General features: G+C 38.1%; 1 protein-coding gene across 1 annotated transcript in view; it reads right to left on the bottom strand.

The window, feature by feature from the left end:
- The window catches only part of TRPC6 (transient receptor potential cation channel subfamily C member 6), a 154,116-nt gene that overhangs the window by 18,301 nt on the left and 117,996 nt on the right, over positions 1–17,819 (bottom strand). Inside the window, exons 5-9 of the mRNA XM_049889502.1 lie at positions 12,383–12,599; positions 5,880–6,113; positions 3,636–3,900; positions 1,816–2,011; positions 884–1,087 (exon numbers count right to left, since the gene is read on the bottom strand). Of these exons, the coding sequence (XP_049745459.1) occupies positions 884–1,087; positions 1,816–2,011; positions 3,636–3,900; positions 5,880–6,113; positions 12,383–12,599 (1,116 nt within the window). The remainder of the gene's footprint in view (positions 1–883; positions 1,088–1,815; positions 2,012–3,635; positions 3,901–5,879; positions 6,114–12,382; positions 12,600–17,819) is intronic.

Genomic DNA, 17,819 nt, shown 5'->3' with positions numbered 1-17,819 from the left:
TCTCATTGTAGTTTTCATTTGCATTTCTCTAATGTCTCTGCCTATTTTTGAAGGAACCAAAACAAGTATACTCCGTAGTCAAAGGCGGGAGTTCTAAAGACAGCCATCATGTTCCCCTTCAATCTTCCTTCTTTAAACAAAACAGCCAACTCCTTCAATTCTTCTTTACAGGACACCATGTCCAATTTGTCTGCACCCTGGTCCTCCTTCTCTGGATGGATCTAGTATCTCAATGCTCTTCCAGGATGTAGTGTTCTGCCTGGTAGAGCTCTTTGCACAGACTTGTTGTTACCTGCTGTTGAGTTGATTCCAACTCATAGTGACCCCATGTGACAGAGTAGAACTGCCCCATAAGGCTCTGTAAGCTGTAATCTTTACAGGAGCAGATGGCCAGGTCTTTCTCCTACAAAGCCTCTGGGTGGGTTCAAACTGCCAACATTTCAGTTAGCAAATGAACACTTAACCACTGCACTACCAGGTCTACTTACTCCCCCAGCAAAGTTACTTGAGGGCCTGCTAAGTTCCTCTGAATCAAATCAGGTACTGATGCTTAATCTAGCTGTATGAATTGAAGGTGAAGGTCATGTAGCTATAACAGCAAAAATGAGACCTAGAATAGCTATCTGTTTCAGTACCATCCCAGATATACCTGTATAATATAATATTTTAGTTACAGTTCATGAATTTTTGTTATATTTCTTTTAAACTGGAATTGTCCAATGTGTTCATGTCTAACAGACACAAGCAAGAGGATCATGCTGAGCTAGTGATGACATCTGGGAGTTGATGAACATGTCATCACAAACTGCTTATTTTTAAATGGATGTGGCACAGTGGTTACAGTGGACACATTTAAAAAATATAAATTATCAAGTCAAATTACCTTGTTCATCTCTGCATCTTCCTGGAAACCTTTTTTATGGCCCTGGAACAGTTCAGAAATCCATTTTTTAAGCTTCAGTAAGAGATAGAACAGGGACTTTGGACTGGGCACCAGATTGAAGGGAACAGGTAGAGTTCTTCCCTCCTCAAAGTAGGAAAACCAAAGTTTGGCCCTTGCAAATTTCCACTCCACGTCAGCGTCATCCTGTACAAACACATGTGACAGTTAGCAAGGAAATGCAAAACAGAGCTACTGAGATGCTTCTGACATTGAGTGGCTAGATGGAAGTAATGATGTCAGTATTCTCAGGCCCCAAAGACTGCTCAAAGATTTCTCAAAATGTTGATGTCCTACTAAGATTCTCTTTTCTAAATCTTTCTAAAATTTTACCAGCCTTATAGACTACAGATCTTGAAACCTGCATATGTTTATGAATACACTGGCAGATACATATGTATTTTCCTACATTTTGAAAAACACAGAATAAAAGAAATTATTCTATTATTCTGCCAATCATCATTTATCAATTAATTTGGGGCATAGGCCAAAATCTCTGGAAAAAAATTTAGGATATCACTCTGAATTTGAGGAAGGGTCAGTTTTGAACAGTGTTCAAAAACAGACTTGCAAAACCATGGAATCTGCAAGCAAGAATTTTTTGTAGAAAATAAAAATTCATGCTGAAATCATATTTCTAAAGGTTTTAAAAAATATATTAGACAATGTTTCTGCTTCCTATGCCTTACTACCCCAGCACATGCCATCGATGTTGCATTTGGAAGCAAAGAGTTAAAACTTTCTAGATTATTGGTCAAATACATAAAACAGGTGAAGAACAAAGGACAGAAAGTAGTCCATACTTTCACCCCATTGTTGAGTTGATCCCTACAAGAGTTAAAAAACATAAAGAGATGCTTATTTTGTTACTATACCTCAATCTCCTGGAATGAACTGTTGATCATTGCAATTAACATATTTAACAAAACAATGACCATCGTAACATTATAGACTCCATAAAGAACATAACCGATGTTTTCAATGAATTTGTGATTATAGTTGATGACCACTGATTTCACTTCAGAAAGTCCAAATATAGCCCAGAACAGTGTCTTAAAACTCTCCTCAACTCTGGGGAAAAATAAAATAAAAAAAGGAAATAAGAAAGCATAAATAAATTGCAATGGTACCATGATAAACTGAGTTTATTTAGTGTCTTTGCAAATTACTAGGTATGTATGAAATAATGCTTTACTCTCTGAGCTTCAGTTTTCTCCTCTGTGAAATGGGTACAGTAATACTTATTTTTCTGGGTTGTTGCAAGGATAATATTGTGTATGGGAGGCAAATAGCTCAATATCTGACACACAATAAGCACTCGATAAATGCTATTACTATAAGTGCGTTACCACAGATGTTAATATTTAAATAAACTATAACTTTGGCAATGGAAGTAATACAATAAATACAATTATAAAAATAATACGCTTTGTTAGAGTCCTTTTAGGTCTCCCTTATCTATCGTTGTTAGTTCCTGTAGAGTTGATTCTGACTCATGGTGATGCCACGTGCGCAGAGGAGAGCTGATCCACAGGGTTTTCAAGGCTGCAACCTTTCAGAAGCAGATCACAAGGCTTTACTTCTGAGACCTCTCATCTACACTTCCACTTGTGTCTAATAAATATATAAGAACAGTCTATGTCTTAAAAAAAAAAAAAAAAAGCCAATATAAAAGTAGAAAATGTTACCAAAATCGCTGATGTGTCTTTGGTAGGAATTTGAATGCTTTGGGCATAATTCCTGACCAAAGCTAAGCCATATGCTTTTAACCCAGGTGGTTTCATTTCTCTGACAAACTGTGCTTTAGAGAATATGGAAAACAATAGGTTATGCTCCATTCAGTTGATGCTTTCATTGTGATGCTGAAGGCTTAATATTTAAGTATTCTATTTCAAGAATACTTTATAAAAAAGTGATGTGCTATGGTGAACATAAGTCCAAACTCATGTCACTGTGAATAACTTGGCTATTCTCAATGATAAGGTGCAAGAAGATGAACTAGAAAAAGGGTTGTTCTCACAGCCAGTGCCCCAGGAGTCTCCAGTAGTCAGCGGGGCACGGGGTAAGCGCAGAGCTAGAGGCAGCAGACAAGTTAATAACTGTAAAAATTCCAGTTTACAGATACCAACTGGACAAACTTGCACAAATTACTTAACCTCTCTTAGTCCTCACTCTTCCACATACTAGCTATGTAACGCTCAGCAGATTATTTACCTTTCCTGAATTTAAGTGTCTTCTTTTTGTGAAATGGGAATAATAAAATGATGGACGTGAATTATTTACCACAATACCTGGTTCTAAAAATGTTAGCTATTAATATTTAGTATTAGGAAGATATCTACATTTTAGGAGCCCTGGTGGTGCAGTGATTACAGTGCTGGCCTGCTAACCAAAAGGCCGGCGGTTTGAAACCACCGGTGGCTCCTTAGGGGAAAGATGTGTCAGTATGCTTCTGCAGAAATTTACAGCCTTGGAAACTCTGTGAAGTCTCTGTGAGTCAGGATAGACTTGACAGCAGTGGGTTTGTTTTTTCGTTTTTTACATTTTAGAGTTCTTTTAACTCATTTTTCTGAAAAAGAACTAGAGATGAAGTCTTTACCAAAATATTATTTATCCCATGGACATACATTACTCTGTTAAACTAACATTTATTTAATCTGCAATCACCATCATCAAAACATCTGAGAGCACCTACGTTGTGAAGGCTTCATTTTGTTTTGCACCACGGTAGTAGGAATACAGGTTGAACATTCCAATCATAAAGGCCACAAACACCATGATAAATATGACCATGAACTTAAAGATGTCTTTCACTGTTCTTCCAAGTGATATCTGTAGAGGTCCAAAGCTTTCATTTGCTGGCAAAATATAAGCTATTCTGGAGAAACTTAAGACCACAGCAATTGCATAAAGACCTTCAGATATAATTTGAGGATCCGAGGGGTCCCACTTTATCCTAGCTAGGAAAAAAGAAACAAGAGGGTTTTGGTGAGTTTCTTTAAGTCATTATGCAGATAACTTCTTTTCTGGGAAATAAACATAATTACTTAACAGTTCAGTTTCTTAATGAAAGTCTGTTATTTAAGGGTTTCTTATGTGTCAGCCACATTTGAACTTCTGAATTTATTGAGAACACAACCCTTTGGTTTGCTGACAATTTTCTATAAGGGCAGAGCATAATGGTTAAGGCCTCAGACTATGGACTCAGATAAGTATCTGTAAAAATTCCAGTTTATGGATACCAACTGTACAAACTTGAACAAATTACTTAACCTCTCTTAGCTCCATTTTCGCATCTTTAAAAATGACATAATACCTACCCCACATCTCTCATTTGTTATGAGATTTAAATAAGTCAATATACGTTTAGCGTTGAGAAAGTACTTGGCACCTATTAAACGGTAGCTTTTATTATTTAATATTCAACTATAATGAAAGAGAAGGGCAGTCCATGTAATTTTGGGCTTGTGGATTTTTATTTAAACAAACTAGGAGTAATTTTTATTGGTCATTCAAGCAAGTCTATTTTTATCATAAAAATGAAACAATTATTCATTTATGAATTTTTCTGGCATTATTACATTAGGTCATCAAAAACCCAATCCAGAAACCATTAGGAAGAAAAATGTAAAGCTATGTAAGAAAGAGAAAAAATAGGATTACAAATTTGTATTTGCTTATTTCTTGAGAAATGGAATTAGGAAAGATAACAAACTAATAAAAGCAATTTCCTTTTTTACAATGTGTTGACTCTAAGTACTGAATATAAATAGATAGCTTTGAAAAATTTAAACTTTGTATATTTCTTTAAAAATAAGTTAAACATTAAAATAAACACTGTGTTGTTGTTGTGTGCCATTGAGTTGATTCTGACCCGGAGTTACCCTATACGACAGAGCAGAACTGTCCCCATAGGGCTTCCTAGGCTGTAAATCTTCAAGGGAACAGATTGCCCCATCTTTCTCCTGGTCAGCAGTTGGTGGATTCACACTGCCGACTTTTCAGTTAGCAGCAGTGCGCTTAACCCCTGCATCACCAGGGTGCCAACAAACAACAAAATGAACACTAAAAACTACTAATAAAATAGGAACCCTTATGTGATATAGCCAACAAACTCATACAGGTGCCAATTAAATGTTAGTTGATTTCTGATCAGATGATTCAAAATAAATATTCAAAGGGAATATATTTCCTTCATTCCAGGTTTCTATGAGGAGAGATTTTCCCTAAGCAAATAACTGAACCCATTCCCATCCCTTAGTCATGTTCCTCCTGGGGAGGTGGGGTGACCTATCTGATTCTAAATTAGGATTGTCCCTCAGGGAGGAGTCTCACCTGGCCAGGCACTTGCTGCTCTTGCGCCCTGTGGTCTGACTAGAAATTAGAGAGTACATCTGCCTAATTCTAGGGTATGGTATAAGTGAGCTCATTGGCTAATAGACTTGGAACCATGTCATCCAATCTTAACTTTACTGATATTAGGTGATAATCTGGCCTCTATATTAACTTTTTTATTTCTCAACTAGTTCAAAGCCTGGGTGGGAAATAGTACTGTTATTCATTAGTGGGTCCTCTCAAAGTCCCCAATAACAATTTCTTGCTTTGAAATAGTCTGTATGTCACAAAAGGAAATGATACTCAACTATGAACTATTTTTAGTACACAAGAGAAAAAAATAAATCCTAGACAATTGGAAGTTAGCCAATTGATCCAAGAGATAAAAGAAAGGGTTCCTGTGATTAAGAGAGGTTCCTGGCCAGTAGAGATATCAAAGGAAGAAGCAGAAAGCATTCTTCTTCAGATACTGATAATTAGAAGCTGGAAACTGACCAACAATTTTATGAAAACCGAGCAATAATCAAATTACTACTGACATCTGCTTCATAAGAAAATTGTGCATTTTTTATTAACTTATCTTGTCTGTGTACTATGAACTCACCCAAATTGTAGTATTTCACATTGTCTCCCAATGTAACTTTGGTCAAGTCCTTCAAAGTATCATTTGCATCAATGATGCTCTGGGCTTTGGAAGCATGCCAAAATGCCATGAATCTCGCAATGAATGATGCTGCAAAGATTGCTAACATGCCAAAATCAAGCATATTCCACAACTCAAACAAGTACTCTTTGGGGCCTTGAGTCCAAATTTCTTTACATTCAGCCCATATCATTCCTGCATTAAAAAGAGGTTTAAACATCAATTCGATTTCATTTCAGCCTTGGTGCTTCAATGAAACACCATAAATATGAAAGGTCTCAGCTTAACATTCAAAACCCTTCAAAATGTGGCTCTAACCTGCCTATCCAACCATAATTCCCACAATTCCACGAATCCCACAGTCTAGCAACATCAGAGCATTTCCTGAAAGCAATTTGACAGAATTAATCTACAGCCTTAAAACAACAAATATTCTGTTGATCCGTTAATTCTTGACTTAAAAAAAATATTTAAAATGTTTGTTTTAGGATTCTTTATAATAACAAAAACACACCAATACACCCACTTATATATACCCAAAATAGAAGAAGAAATCATGGGACTTGCACAGATGGAGTATTATGAAGTCACTTGACATAATATTTTATTATTTACCATGGTTGATGGCCATGAAAGTGTGTCTCACAGACCTCCAACTATAGGAATTTTAATTGACCATGAGCCTCAGCTACTGACCTCTGAAAACCACTGCTGCTTTTGCCTCAAAGTCATGCTTCCCACGGGCTGCCCCTAACCAATGGCTGAGCTCACTCGTTCCTGGGAGACATGAAACTCCTCTGATGGCTGACTTTGGCTTAAGGACTTCCTGATGGCCCTGCTGAACTTTCCTTAGACTGCATGGAGATGATCCAAGAAGCTCCTACCCAACCTTTCTCCCCTCTCCTCTTCCCTTGGGGTCAGACTTGCATCTCAGTCTGTTACTCTCATAGTCTTCCTTGACTCCCTCTTTATTTTCTCTCACAAGCATTCCCTTTAATAAAATCCTAATATGTTTAATCCTATTTTACATTTGCTTCTTGGAAAACCTGGACTAACACATGTTAGAAAATGTTTCTATCATAATGCTAAGAAAAAAAAAAAAGAAAAATGTTACTTCTTCTAGGCCTTTATGTTTAAAATAAACCCAGAAAAGAGTAGAAGGAATTACAGGAACATATTAATGGTAGTTGTCTCTTGCATTATTAATAACGTGGCATATTCTTTCTAACATTTAGTGTGGTGCTTAAGAGCAACCAGAGATTGGAGAGCTGGATGCTCCATTTGCTAACGTTGTAATCTGTAGCAAGATATCTGGATATCCTAAAACTCCATTTGTAAAACGTGGATGATAATAGTTGCACCTACTTCATAGGGTTGTTACAAGACTTAAATAAAATAAAACGTAAAGTACACAGCACAGTGTCTGGCACTTGGAAAAAAATAACAGCTTTGTTGAATATTTACTATTTTAAATATTCTATAATTGGCATATGTTTCCTGTCTTAATTTGAAGAATGTTACTTAATTAAAAAGAAGTAACTTTACCCCTAATACCTTTAAGATAGCCTGCTCTCTGCCATAGTACCTCCTCCGAGAGCCACCTGGAAAAATACAATCCAAACTCCAACAACTGATAAGGCCTACCTCCATCGAGAAGCGTTTACAATCTCCTGGTTGAAATTAATCTTCTCCCTTTCCCCCCACCAACCAAACATTCTCACGTTTGTCATAAACCTCTGTTATGGAAGCTTCCTTCAATGCCAATGGCTGTGGAGCCCTGTAGGAATTAAGAAAATGCCGTGGTTCCTGCTTGTGCTTCTCTCAAAACGAGCACTCAATGAGCACAGAAGATAATGGTTTTAAGAGACCAATTCATTACTTATTTGAATTACTTCAAGAATAAACTGGGATTGAATTTATATGTTTGGATGGATCAAATTTAAAACAGGAAATCCTGTATGTGCATGCATGCACACACACACACACACAAAGACTATGAGAAGATATGAAAAAAACTGAAGGCTTATTTCATTTGGTGGTCCCTGGGTTCCTGGCACCCTTCCTCTTCAACAGGAGACAAGGATACTTTAGAGTAACTGAAGCACAGGGATTAAGGAGACCTTTAAACTAATACAGTCTAGCGACTTTCAATGTTTCCTTCTTCCCCGGCCCCCCTCCTCCTTTTCTTCTTTCTTTAAGAAGCAGAATTTTTGGTAAAAGTGATGCCTTATTGAAGCTTCAAAAATAAAACAGACACAGCGACCTACTCTGCCTGAAGGAAGAGTTCCTCTCTTATTTCCGCTGAGGACCCCAGGGCATTGCTATGTGTAGTCTGAAATCCCCCATCGAGTCCAACTCGTCTGGTAAGCAGGGAAGCTCTCCACAGGAACCAAGCCTTTTCCTGAGTACATCTAGAGATGAGGTGCTTATACTTCTAAAGGCTGCTCATTCCTTTGTTGCTTTCTCAGCATGTATCCCTTCAATGTGGATCTGATGGTCCTATTTCTACTGAGTAGAGAATCAATCTGCTCTCTCTGCTTTTAAATTTCCAGAGCCGGACAGGGAGAAACACCTGTGTGCTCATTAAATCTATTTATTCTTCTCCAGCAGAGGCAGGTTTACCATGAGGCTAATGAAGCTTAAGCTTAGGAAGCCTCACTTGCACAGGCCCCTTCTAGAGCCCTGTTTGGTCTTCTTTTTCTCTAAAAAAAAAAAAAAAAACAAAAAAAAAAAAACCTGCTGCCCTCAAGTTGATGCAACTCATAGCAACCCTACAGGACAGAGTAGAACTGCCCCACATGGTTTCCAAGGAGCAGCTGGTGGATTCAAACTGCCGATCTTTTGGTTAGCAGCCAAGTTTTTAACCACTGTGCCACCAGGGCTCCTTCTCTCTCTAAAGAGAGTCCTCCAAATAAATAAGCTTCAGGCTCCACAATACCTGGATTCCGCCCCAGCCCCCACTCCAGGCTAAGCTTCCTCAGTCCCCTCAAGTGCTTTTTTGGTGGAGAGGCCACTCACTATTCTGGTTGCTGCCCTTGGGATGTGCCCTATTTTGCCAGTGTAGTACCCAGAGCCATGCACAATCTTGCAGATGTGGGCTGGCCACAGCAGAAAACAGCGGGCTAATTACAGCCTTTGGCTGTGGTATTTTCCTTCTGTTGAAGAGTCAACCCAGGGTTGCACGTGCTCTCTCAGCAGTTCACACTGAGCATTAAGCGAAAAGTGCTTGCTACTACGGCATTTTCACCTGAAGTGGCCTCCAGCAATGAAGTGTACTTGTGTTCCTATAACACCTCATCTCCTTGGTTTGGGCTCGCCATCCTGCCTTGTCAAGATCTTCTTGACTGTCGATTCTGTCACTCCACCTTTCAACTAAAACTTAGATTTGCTTTCTGTGACCAATATGTGAGTCTTTTTCCTGAAGCTAACATAATACACCCAACGGCTGACCTAAGTAGGCCACTTTTTATTAGTATTTCCAAAAGGCACAGCAACTTTCTTTCAAGAGTGACTTCAAAAAGAAAAATCTACAGTGTCAGTACTGAATCAGGAGTCTAACACGTTACAGAAGCGTCAGACATCAGTTTTGAGTTGTTAAATAAATCAATACTGTGAGATAGTCTCTGAAGTCAAATATAAAGGTTAGCAGATCAATAGTTCCAAGGAAAATATTCTTATTCATAAAATTAAAGGTTAATTTAATATTTGCAGGGTTTCTAGGTTAAAAAGGAAAAACTTCTAAAGTTTATATTTAAAATTACATTAGCATGAGAATAGTAAATTATAATAAAAAGGAATATTAATTATACATAATCCCTTCATATAAAAACTAATTTTTCAAAGTTTCATGTTGTGGTCCTAAAAGAGTCATATTTTGTTTAATATGTCTTCAGTAGGAAATAATAATTTTATATAAAAGCAGTATATAAACTCTTAGTGAAAAGCTTAATTATAATTATCTAAATTTATTGAACACTTCCTATTTGCCAAGCACTGTATTATGCACTTTACATATACTAATGCATAAAAAAATAAACTATAACTCACAGCCTTATAGTCTAATAAAATAAAGGCAATGATGAGTGGCAACAGTCCATATGGTTGTTTTTTCTTCTTTTACATCAAACATTAGAGATGAAATGTAATTTGTTTTAGTTTTATGGTATAAGGTAAATACCAACCAACTAAATTAGAAAGTAGTAGAAAATTAAAGCCTTCTTCTGGGCTCATCTAAGGTTTATCATTACCTTGGTAATGTAATTCACATTTTAAGCCACTATCCATATTTTCCCAAGAATCAAATCAAAAAATGAAGTTATTCATAATTTTCAAATAACTCTGAATTGCTGTAAAGTACCTCACATCCATTTAAAATACATGGTAATTTGCATAGTGTTTCATAATATTTCAATAGATCACCCCACTGGGCCCCAGTGTAGAGAAGCCACGAGGACATCCCCTCCCCTGGAAGTGATATAAAACTAATTGTAGATGGGATGGAGGTGGGCAAGTTCATAGAATATTAAAGGTTTTGCATGAAGATTCCCTGTGCCTGCTTCTCTGTACACCCTTCATATTTCCACCCTAGAAAACTTCAAGCATAATTAGGGCCTCAAGTACCACCTGGGACAGAGGATTTTACTGTATCTGTATTTACAGCCCAGACATCTCCCATGATTTGTACTTTCTACCACTTAGTGGCCACCTTCACCTGGAGGTCTCACGGCCATTTCAAAATGAATCACACCCTGAACTTAATAGCTTTTGGTTCCCTCAGTCTCAAACTTCATCTTCCTTCTGTATTCTCCAATCTTAAAAAATTGCTGTCATCCACCTAGTAATCCAACCCAGAATCCATGGCTCCCTTACCCTTCCTCTGCCTTTCTATGTGATAAATCACCAAGATCTTTGGAGTTTATCCTTTAATTAGCTCTCCAGTCTCTTCCCTTCCCCTGTTCCTCGTGTACATCCTCCTCATGAGCATCACTACAATCATTTCTTAGCCTCTAGACTCACCCTTTCTCTAAGCCACCCTTTATCTCACAACCACTGTGACATTTCTAAAAAATGTGATCTGATCACATCACCAACAGCTTAAACTCATCCACCTGCCATCTCCCCACCCTTATCGCCCATCACCCATATCCACAAATGCCCCTGCATTCCAGCTGTGCCTAATTTATAGTATTTTCAATGTGCAAGGTGTTGCCATAGTTCCACATCTTGGCATCTAATGTTTCCATGCCTTTTACTGTCCTTATTCCCCCAAGCAGTCTGTCTAGTTAACGTTTCCTTATCTTCAGAGTCTCAGATTGAAGGTATTACCCATTCTACATCCCACCTCACTCAGATTTAGATGCCCAATCTGTGTGTCCTCACAAAACCTTCACAACACCTCAATTATAGGATTCATCACATTGAGTTTTAATTACTGATTTACTAACTGATTTGACCTTTTTGACTTAGCTTCCCTGAGGGAAAGGACTGTGTCTCATTCACCTCAGTATCATCATAACTTAATAAAAGAATCTACTAGCTATTGAGCTTGCTCATTCATAAATATTTGATTAAAATATCTTTCTAATTTACATTATATTTAATGATGAGGCATATGTATGATGGATTCTAAAGACAAATGGTGTAGAGTTAAGACTGAATTCCTTCTCTTTCACTTTGTTGTTGTTGTTTGTTGCTGTTGGGTCAATTCTGACTCACAGCGACCCCAAATGAGCACAGTAGAACTGCCCTATAGGGTTTTCAAGGCTTGTGACCTTTCAGAAGCAGGTCGCCAGGCCTGTCTCCCAAGGCACCTCTGGGTGGGTTCAAACTGTCAACCTTTGGCTAGTAGTCAAGCACGTAACCATTTGTGCCACCCAGGAACTCCTTCTCTTTCATTTGCCATCTGGGAAATCTAAAGCAAGTTACTTAACCCTCACATAAACCTTATAAAGTAGACGTTATTATAAGTTACAGATTAGAAAACTGAGGTACAGAGAGATGACATGACTTCATATATATAAAATGCTCTGAACAATTCCTGGTACATGATAAATGTTCAATAAATGTAAGCAGCTATCAAGGTCATATGCTCTTAAACCTCAATTGCTCTTAAACCTCAATATACAACTGTGTGACTGTTTTTAAGCTTGATGTCTTAGTTCTCCCAAAACTTAAATGACAGGATTTTTTGTCACTAGTAAGGCTTGATTAATACTATGCTGTTGGTTTTCTTCCTGGGTTTTTCTTGGAAATGCAAAAAGCACGTGGTATGTGAGAATGTGAGAAGACTATGGCACTGAAATTAAACAGACGGCAACTGCTTTTAACAACACAAAAGAAATCATGGTGTGTGGAGCGTTGTCATGCTGCACACATTTGTATAACTGATGCGTGCAGGAATCAGTGGCATTCAGTCTAGCTCCTAATGCTGCAAAAAGAAAGGACGACAGAAAATCAGTCTTTACCTATTACCCAGGATATAATGAGCATCTCCATCCATGAGAAGCAGGATGTTTTCATTCTAAACAGCTGTTTTGCATTATCTGTGCTGGTTTCATTAGGCAGGAGTTTGGTGCCTTCAAATCTGTCAGCTGCATTCATGACTAGCAGTCCCAGAAAAATGGTGAAGGAGGCGGCGTGTGCTACAAACTTCATGAATGGACCACGCATTATCTTCCCCATCTGCCATAAGAAAATCAACTTTGTATTGTACACTTTACAAAACACACACGCACAAGAATAAACGCCTGCATACTCCAATATTCTCCTAAAATCTGTTATAAAATTTCAGTCACATGCCTTACCTACCAAAACCCAAACCAAACCCACTGCCATCAAGTCGATTCTGACTCAGAGCGACCCTAAAGGCCAGAGTAGAACTGCCCCATAGACTTCCCAAGGAGCATCTGGGGATTCGAACTGCTGACCTCTTGGTTAGCAGCCATAGCATTTAACCACTACGCCACCAGGATTTCCTCCTTACCTACATGTGCTGATATTCTTGTTAATAATTATATAAATTAACTTTCCTATTAAATGACAAAATGCAGAACAGTATCAGCATTATTTAAAAATGCAAACTAGTATACTGGTCATGAAGCATTGAGGAAGCAGCAATAAAAATATTAAACCGAGTCACTTTGCAATGGTCTTGGTTGATTATTACAGTGCTTGTTGTCCTCATGTTTATGTCATTTATATGAGTACAATTCAGGCCTCAGCTGATGCTGCTATCTTGGTAATGCTGTAAATGGAGTAAAAGTCATGAGTACCAAGAAGAGAACCCCCAACCAGGGCTAAGGCAGCAGGGTAGTTCTGATTGTGTTGGAACAATGTCCTGGGATGATGCTGAATTTAAAGTCCAACATTTTACGTTCTGTTCCCAGTTTTATTACCTCATTAGCTGAATGAACACGAATAAATTACCTAACTTATGTGACAATCAGGCTCTTCGTATAAAATGTAGGGAAACTAAAAGTTATTATTCCTCTATAGCACGGGATTCATTTCAATCTGAAATGCATGAATCTTAACCTGGGCAGAAAACAAAACTCACTGCAGTCGAGTCAACTCTTACTCGTAGTGGCCCAGTAGGACAGAGTAAAACTGCCCCACAGGGTTTCCAAGGCTGTAAATCTTTACAGAAGCAGCCTGTCAAATCTTTCTCATATAGGTTTGAACCTCCGACCTCTAGGTTAGCAGCAAGGGCTTAACCACTGCACCGCCAAGAGGGTGCATGTCCAGGATGTTTCTCGGGGGCTCTGTGCATCCCCTGAAATGGTAAGCAAAACCAGTACAAGGATGCAGTTCTTCTTCTGAGGCGATGGCCTGGAGCTTTCAACAGCTTTTCAAATGAGTTCATTATTAGGACATATTATGACCATAATAGTAATACCACTGCCACACACCTGTCAATTTGTCCTACTGTGGGGGCCTGCATGTTGCTGTAATGCTAGAGGCTATGCCCATGGTGAACAGGTTTCAGCTGAGCTTCTAGACTAAGAGACTCTAGGAAGAAGGACCCAGCAGTCTACTTCTGAAAACAATTAGCCAGTGAAAACCTTAAGAACAGCAAAACATTGTCTGATACAGTGCCAGAAGATGAACTCCTCAGGTTGGAAGGCACTCAAAATATGACTGGGGAAGAGCTGCCACCTCAAAGTAGAGTCCACCTTAATGGTGTGGATGGAGTCAAGCTTTCAGGACCCTCATCTGCTGATGTGGCACGACTCAAAATAAGGAGAAACAGCTGCAAACATCCATTAATAATCAGAACCTGGAATGTAAGAACTATGAGTCTAGGAAAATTGGAAACCGTCAACAATGAAATGGAATGCATAAAGATTGATATCCTAGGCATTAGTAAGCTGAAATGGACTGGTATTGGCCATTTTGAATCAGATAATCACATGGTCTACTATGCCAGGAATGACAGCTTGAAGAAAAATGGCGTTGGATTCATCATCAAAAAGAACATTTCATGATCTATCCTGAATTACAACACTGTCAGTGGTAAGACAATAGCCATACACCTACAAGGAAGATCCGTTAACAGGACTATTATTCAAATTTATGCTCCAACCACTAAGGCCAAAGATGAAGAAATTGAAGATTTTTATCAGCTGCTGCAGTCTGAAATTGATGGAACATGCAATCAGGATGCACTGATAATTACTGGTGATTGGAATGCAAAAGTTGGAAACGAAGAAGAAGGATTTGTAGTTGGAAAATATGGCCTTGATGATAGAAATGATGCCAGAGATCATGACTGAATTTTGCAAGACCAATGACTTCTTCATTGCAAATACCTTTTTTCAACAACATAAACGGTGACCTCACCAGATGGAATACACAGGAATCAAATCAACCACATCTGTGGAAAGAGGCAATGAAAAAGCTCAATATCTTCAGTAAGAACAAGGCCAGGGGCCGACTGCAAATAAGACCATCAATTACTCATATGCAAGTTCAAGTGGAAACAGAAGAAAATTAGAACAAGTCGAAGAGAGTCAAAGCACAACCTTGAGTATAACCCACCTGAATTTAGGAACCATCTCAAGAACAGAATTGACACACTGAGCACTAATGACCGAAGACCAGATGAGTTGTGGAATGACATCAAGGACATCATACATGAAGAAAGCAAGAGGTCATTAAAAAGACAGGAGAGAAAGAAAAGACCTAAATGGATGTCAGAAGAGACTCTGAAACTTGCTCTTGAACATCGAGTAGCTAAAGCAAAAGGAAAAAATGATGAAGTATAAGAGCTGAACAGAAGATTTCAAAGGGCGTCTCGAGAAGACAAAGTATTATGATGACATGTGCAAAGACCTGGAGATACAAAACCAAAAGGGAAGAACATGCTCAGCATTTCTCAAGCTGAAAGAACTGAAGAAAAAATCCAAGCTTAGAGTTGCAATACTGAAGGATTCTACAGGGAAAGTATTAAACAACTCAGGAAGCATCAAAAGAAGATGGAAGGAATACACAGAGTCACTATACCAAAAAGAATTGGTTGATGTTCAACCATTTCAGGAGGTAATATATGATCAGGAACTGATGGTACTGAAGTAAGAAGTCCAAGCTGCACCGAAGGCACTGGTGAAAAAGAAGGCTCCGAGAATTGATGGAATACCAATTGAGATGTTTCAACAAATGGATGCAGTGCTGGAAGTGCTCACTTGTCTATGCCAAGAAGTTTGGAAGATAGCTACCTGGCCAACTGACTGGAAGAGATCCATATTTGTGCTCATTCCAAAGAAAGATGATCAAATTGATTGCAAAAATTATAGAACAATATCATTAATATCACATGCAAGCAAAATTTTGAAGATCATTCAAATGGGATGCAGCAGTGTATCGACAGAGAACTGCCAGAAATTCAAGCTGGATTTAGAAGAGGAGATGGAACCAGGGATATCATTGCTGATATCACATGAATCCTGGCTCAAAGCAGAGAATACCTGAAAGATGTTTACCTCTGTTTTACTGACTATGCTAAGGCATTCGGCTGTGTGTATCACAACAAATTATGGATAACATTGTGAAGAATGGGAATTCAAGAACACTTAATTTTTCTCACAAGGAATCTGTACATGGATCAAGAGGCAATCATTCAAACAGAACAAGGGGATACTGGATGGTTTAAAGTCAGGAAAGGTGTGCATCAGGGTTGTATCATTTCACCATACCTAAAAAAAAAAAAAAAATTTTTTTTTTTTTATTCAATCTATATGCTGAGCAAATAATCCAAGAAGCTAGACTATATGAAAAGGAACAGGGCATCAGGATTGGAGGAAGACTCATTAACAACCTGCATTATGCAGATGACACAGCCTTGCTTGTGAAAGTGAAGAGAACTAGAAGTACTTACTAATGAAGATCAAAGACCACAACCTTCAGTATGGATTATACTTCAACATAAAGAAAACAATAATCCTTACAACTGGATCGACAAGCAACAACATGATAAACGGAAAAAAGATTGAGGTTTTCATTTACTTGAGACCAAATCAACACTCATGGAAGCAGCAGTCAAGAAATCAAAAAACTCATTGGACTGGACAAATTGGCTACAAGAGATCTCTTTAATGTGTTAAAAAGCAAAGATGTCACCTTGAGGACTAAGGTGCGCCCCACCCAAGCCATGGTGTTTCCAATTGCCTCATATGCATGCAAAAGCTGGACAATGAATAAGGAAGACCAGAGAAGAATTGATGCATTGGAATTATGGCATTGGTGAAGAATATTGAATATACCATGGACTGCCAAAAGAATGAACAAATCTGTCTTGGAAGAAGTACAACCAGAATGCTCCCTAGAAGCAAGGATGGCAAGACTATGTCTCACATACTCTGGACATGTTATCAGGAGGGATCAATCCCTGGAGAAGAACATCATGCTTGGTACAGGGTAACTGAAAAAGAGGAAGGCCCTCAAGGAGATGGACTGACACAGTGGCTGGAACAATGGGCTCAAGCATAGCAACAGTTATGAGGATTGCACAAGACCGGGCAGTGTTTCGTTCTGTTGTGCATAGGGTCGCTATGAGTCGGAGCCAGCTTGAAGGCACCTAACAACAACAACAACAACTGCCACTTAGCTGGTACTTTTATGTGTCCAGTACTGTTCTAAGTGCTTTCCTCATGTTAACTCATGTAATTGTTACTAAAATGCTCGTTTTGAAGATGAAGAAACTGAGGACGTGTTCAAGAACACACAGCTCATAAGGGGCAGAGCTGGAATTTGAACCCAGGCAATCTTGTTCCAGAGCCTATGCCCATAACCACTATGTTATACTTCTATTTGCTTTATAAGTCAGTATTGTATTTTCTTATTAAAGTGCATACATACGTAAACTCTTAAAGAATAAAAAGTTTTTCTTTAATCATAAGAGCTGAATATATACTTGAAAATCTTATTTGGAAGCTAGATGTTATAAGGAAAGAATGCAATTAATGTTCTCTGTTCCTATAAGGCTTATCTGTCTATTTGGTTCTGAAAAGTCATAAAAGTTAGAGCTGGAGTATATATGTAGTCCAGTCCCTTTGCTCTTAGTATTCAGGCTCTTAGGCTAGGGAGAAGATGTACATATATATGTACATATATATATCTTATGTATATATATATGTATATCTTCTCCCTAGCCTAAATATGTATGTGTATATATATATATATATATAGTCTCCTTCAAGCTAAAAGAGGTTTATCTTGGGTTTTAAGCAATGGATTCATCTAGTTGGATTCATTACAGAGACAATTCAATGTTACCTTATAAAAATTTGCTGTGAAATGATTTCTAAAAAGCATACTTCTATAAGATTGCTCGACACGTTGATTCAACGAGTATTATTTTTTATATTCAGTTTGAAAAGAATTCTCAGTCAAATGAGGGCAAAGTTA

This window comes from Elephas maximus, chromosome 7, assembly GCF_024166365.1.
Source record: "Elephas maximus indicus isolate mEleMax1 chromosome 7, mEleMax1 primary haplotype, whole genome shotgun sequence".
NCBI classification, from domain to species: Eukaryota; Metazoa; Chordata; class Mammalia; order Proboscidea; family Elephantidae; genus Elephas; species Elephas maximus.
Note: the sequence above shows the minus strand (reverse complement) of the source record. Positions and strands in the feature narration are given on the sequence as shown.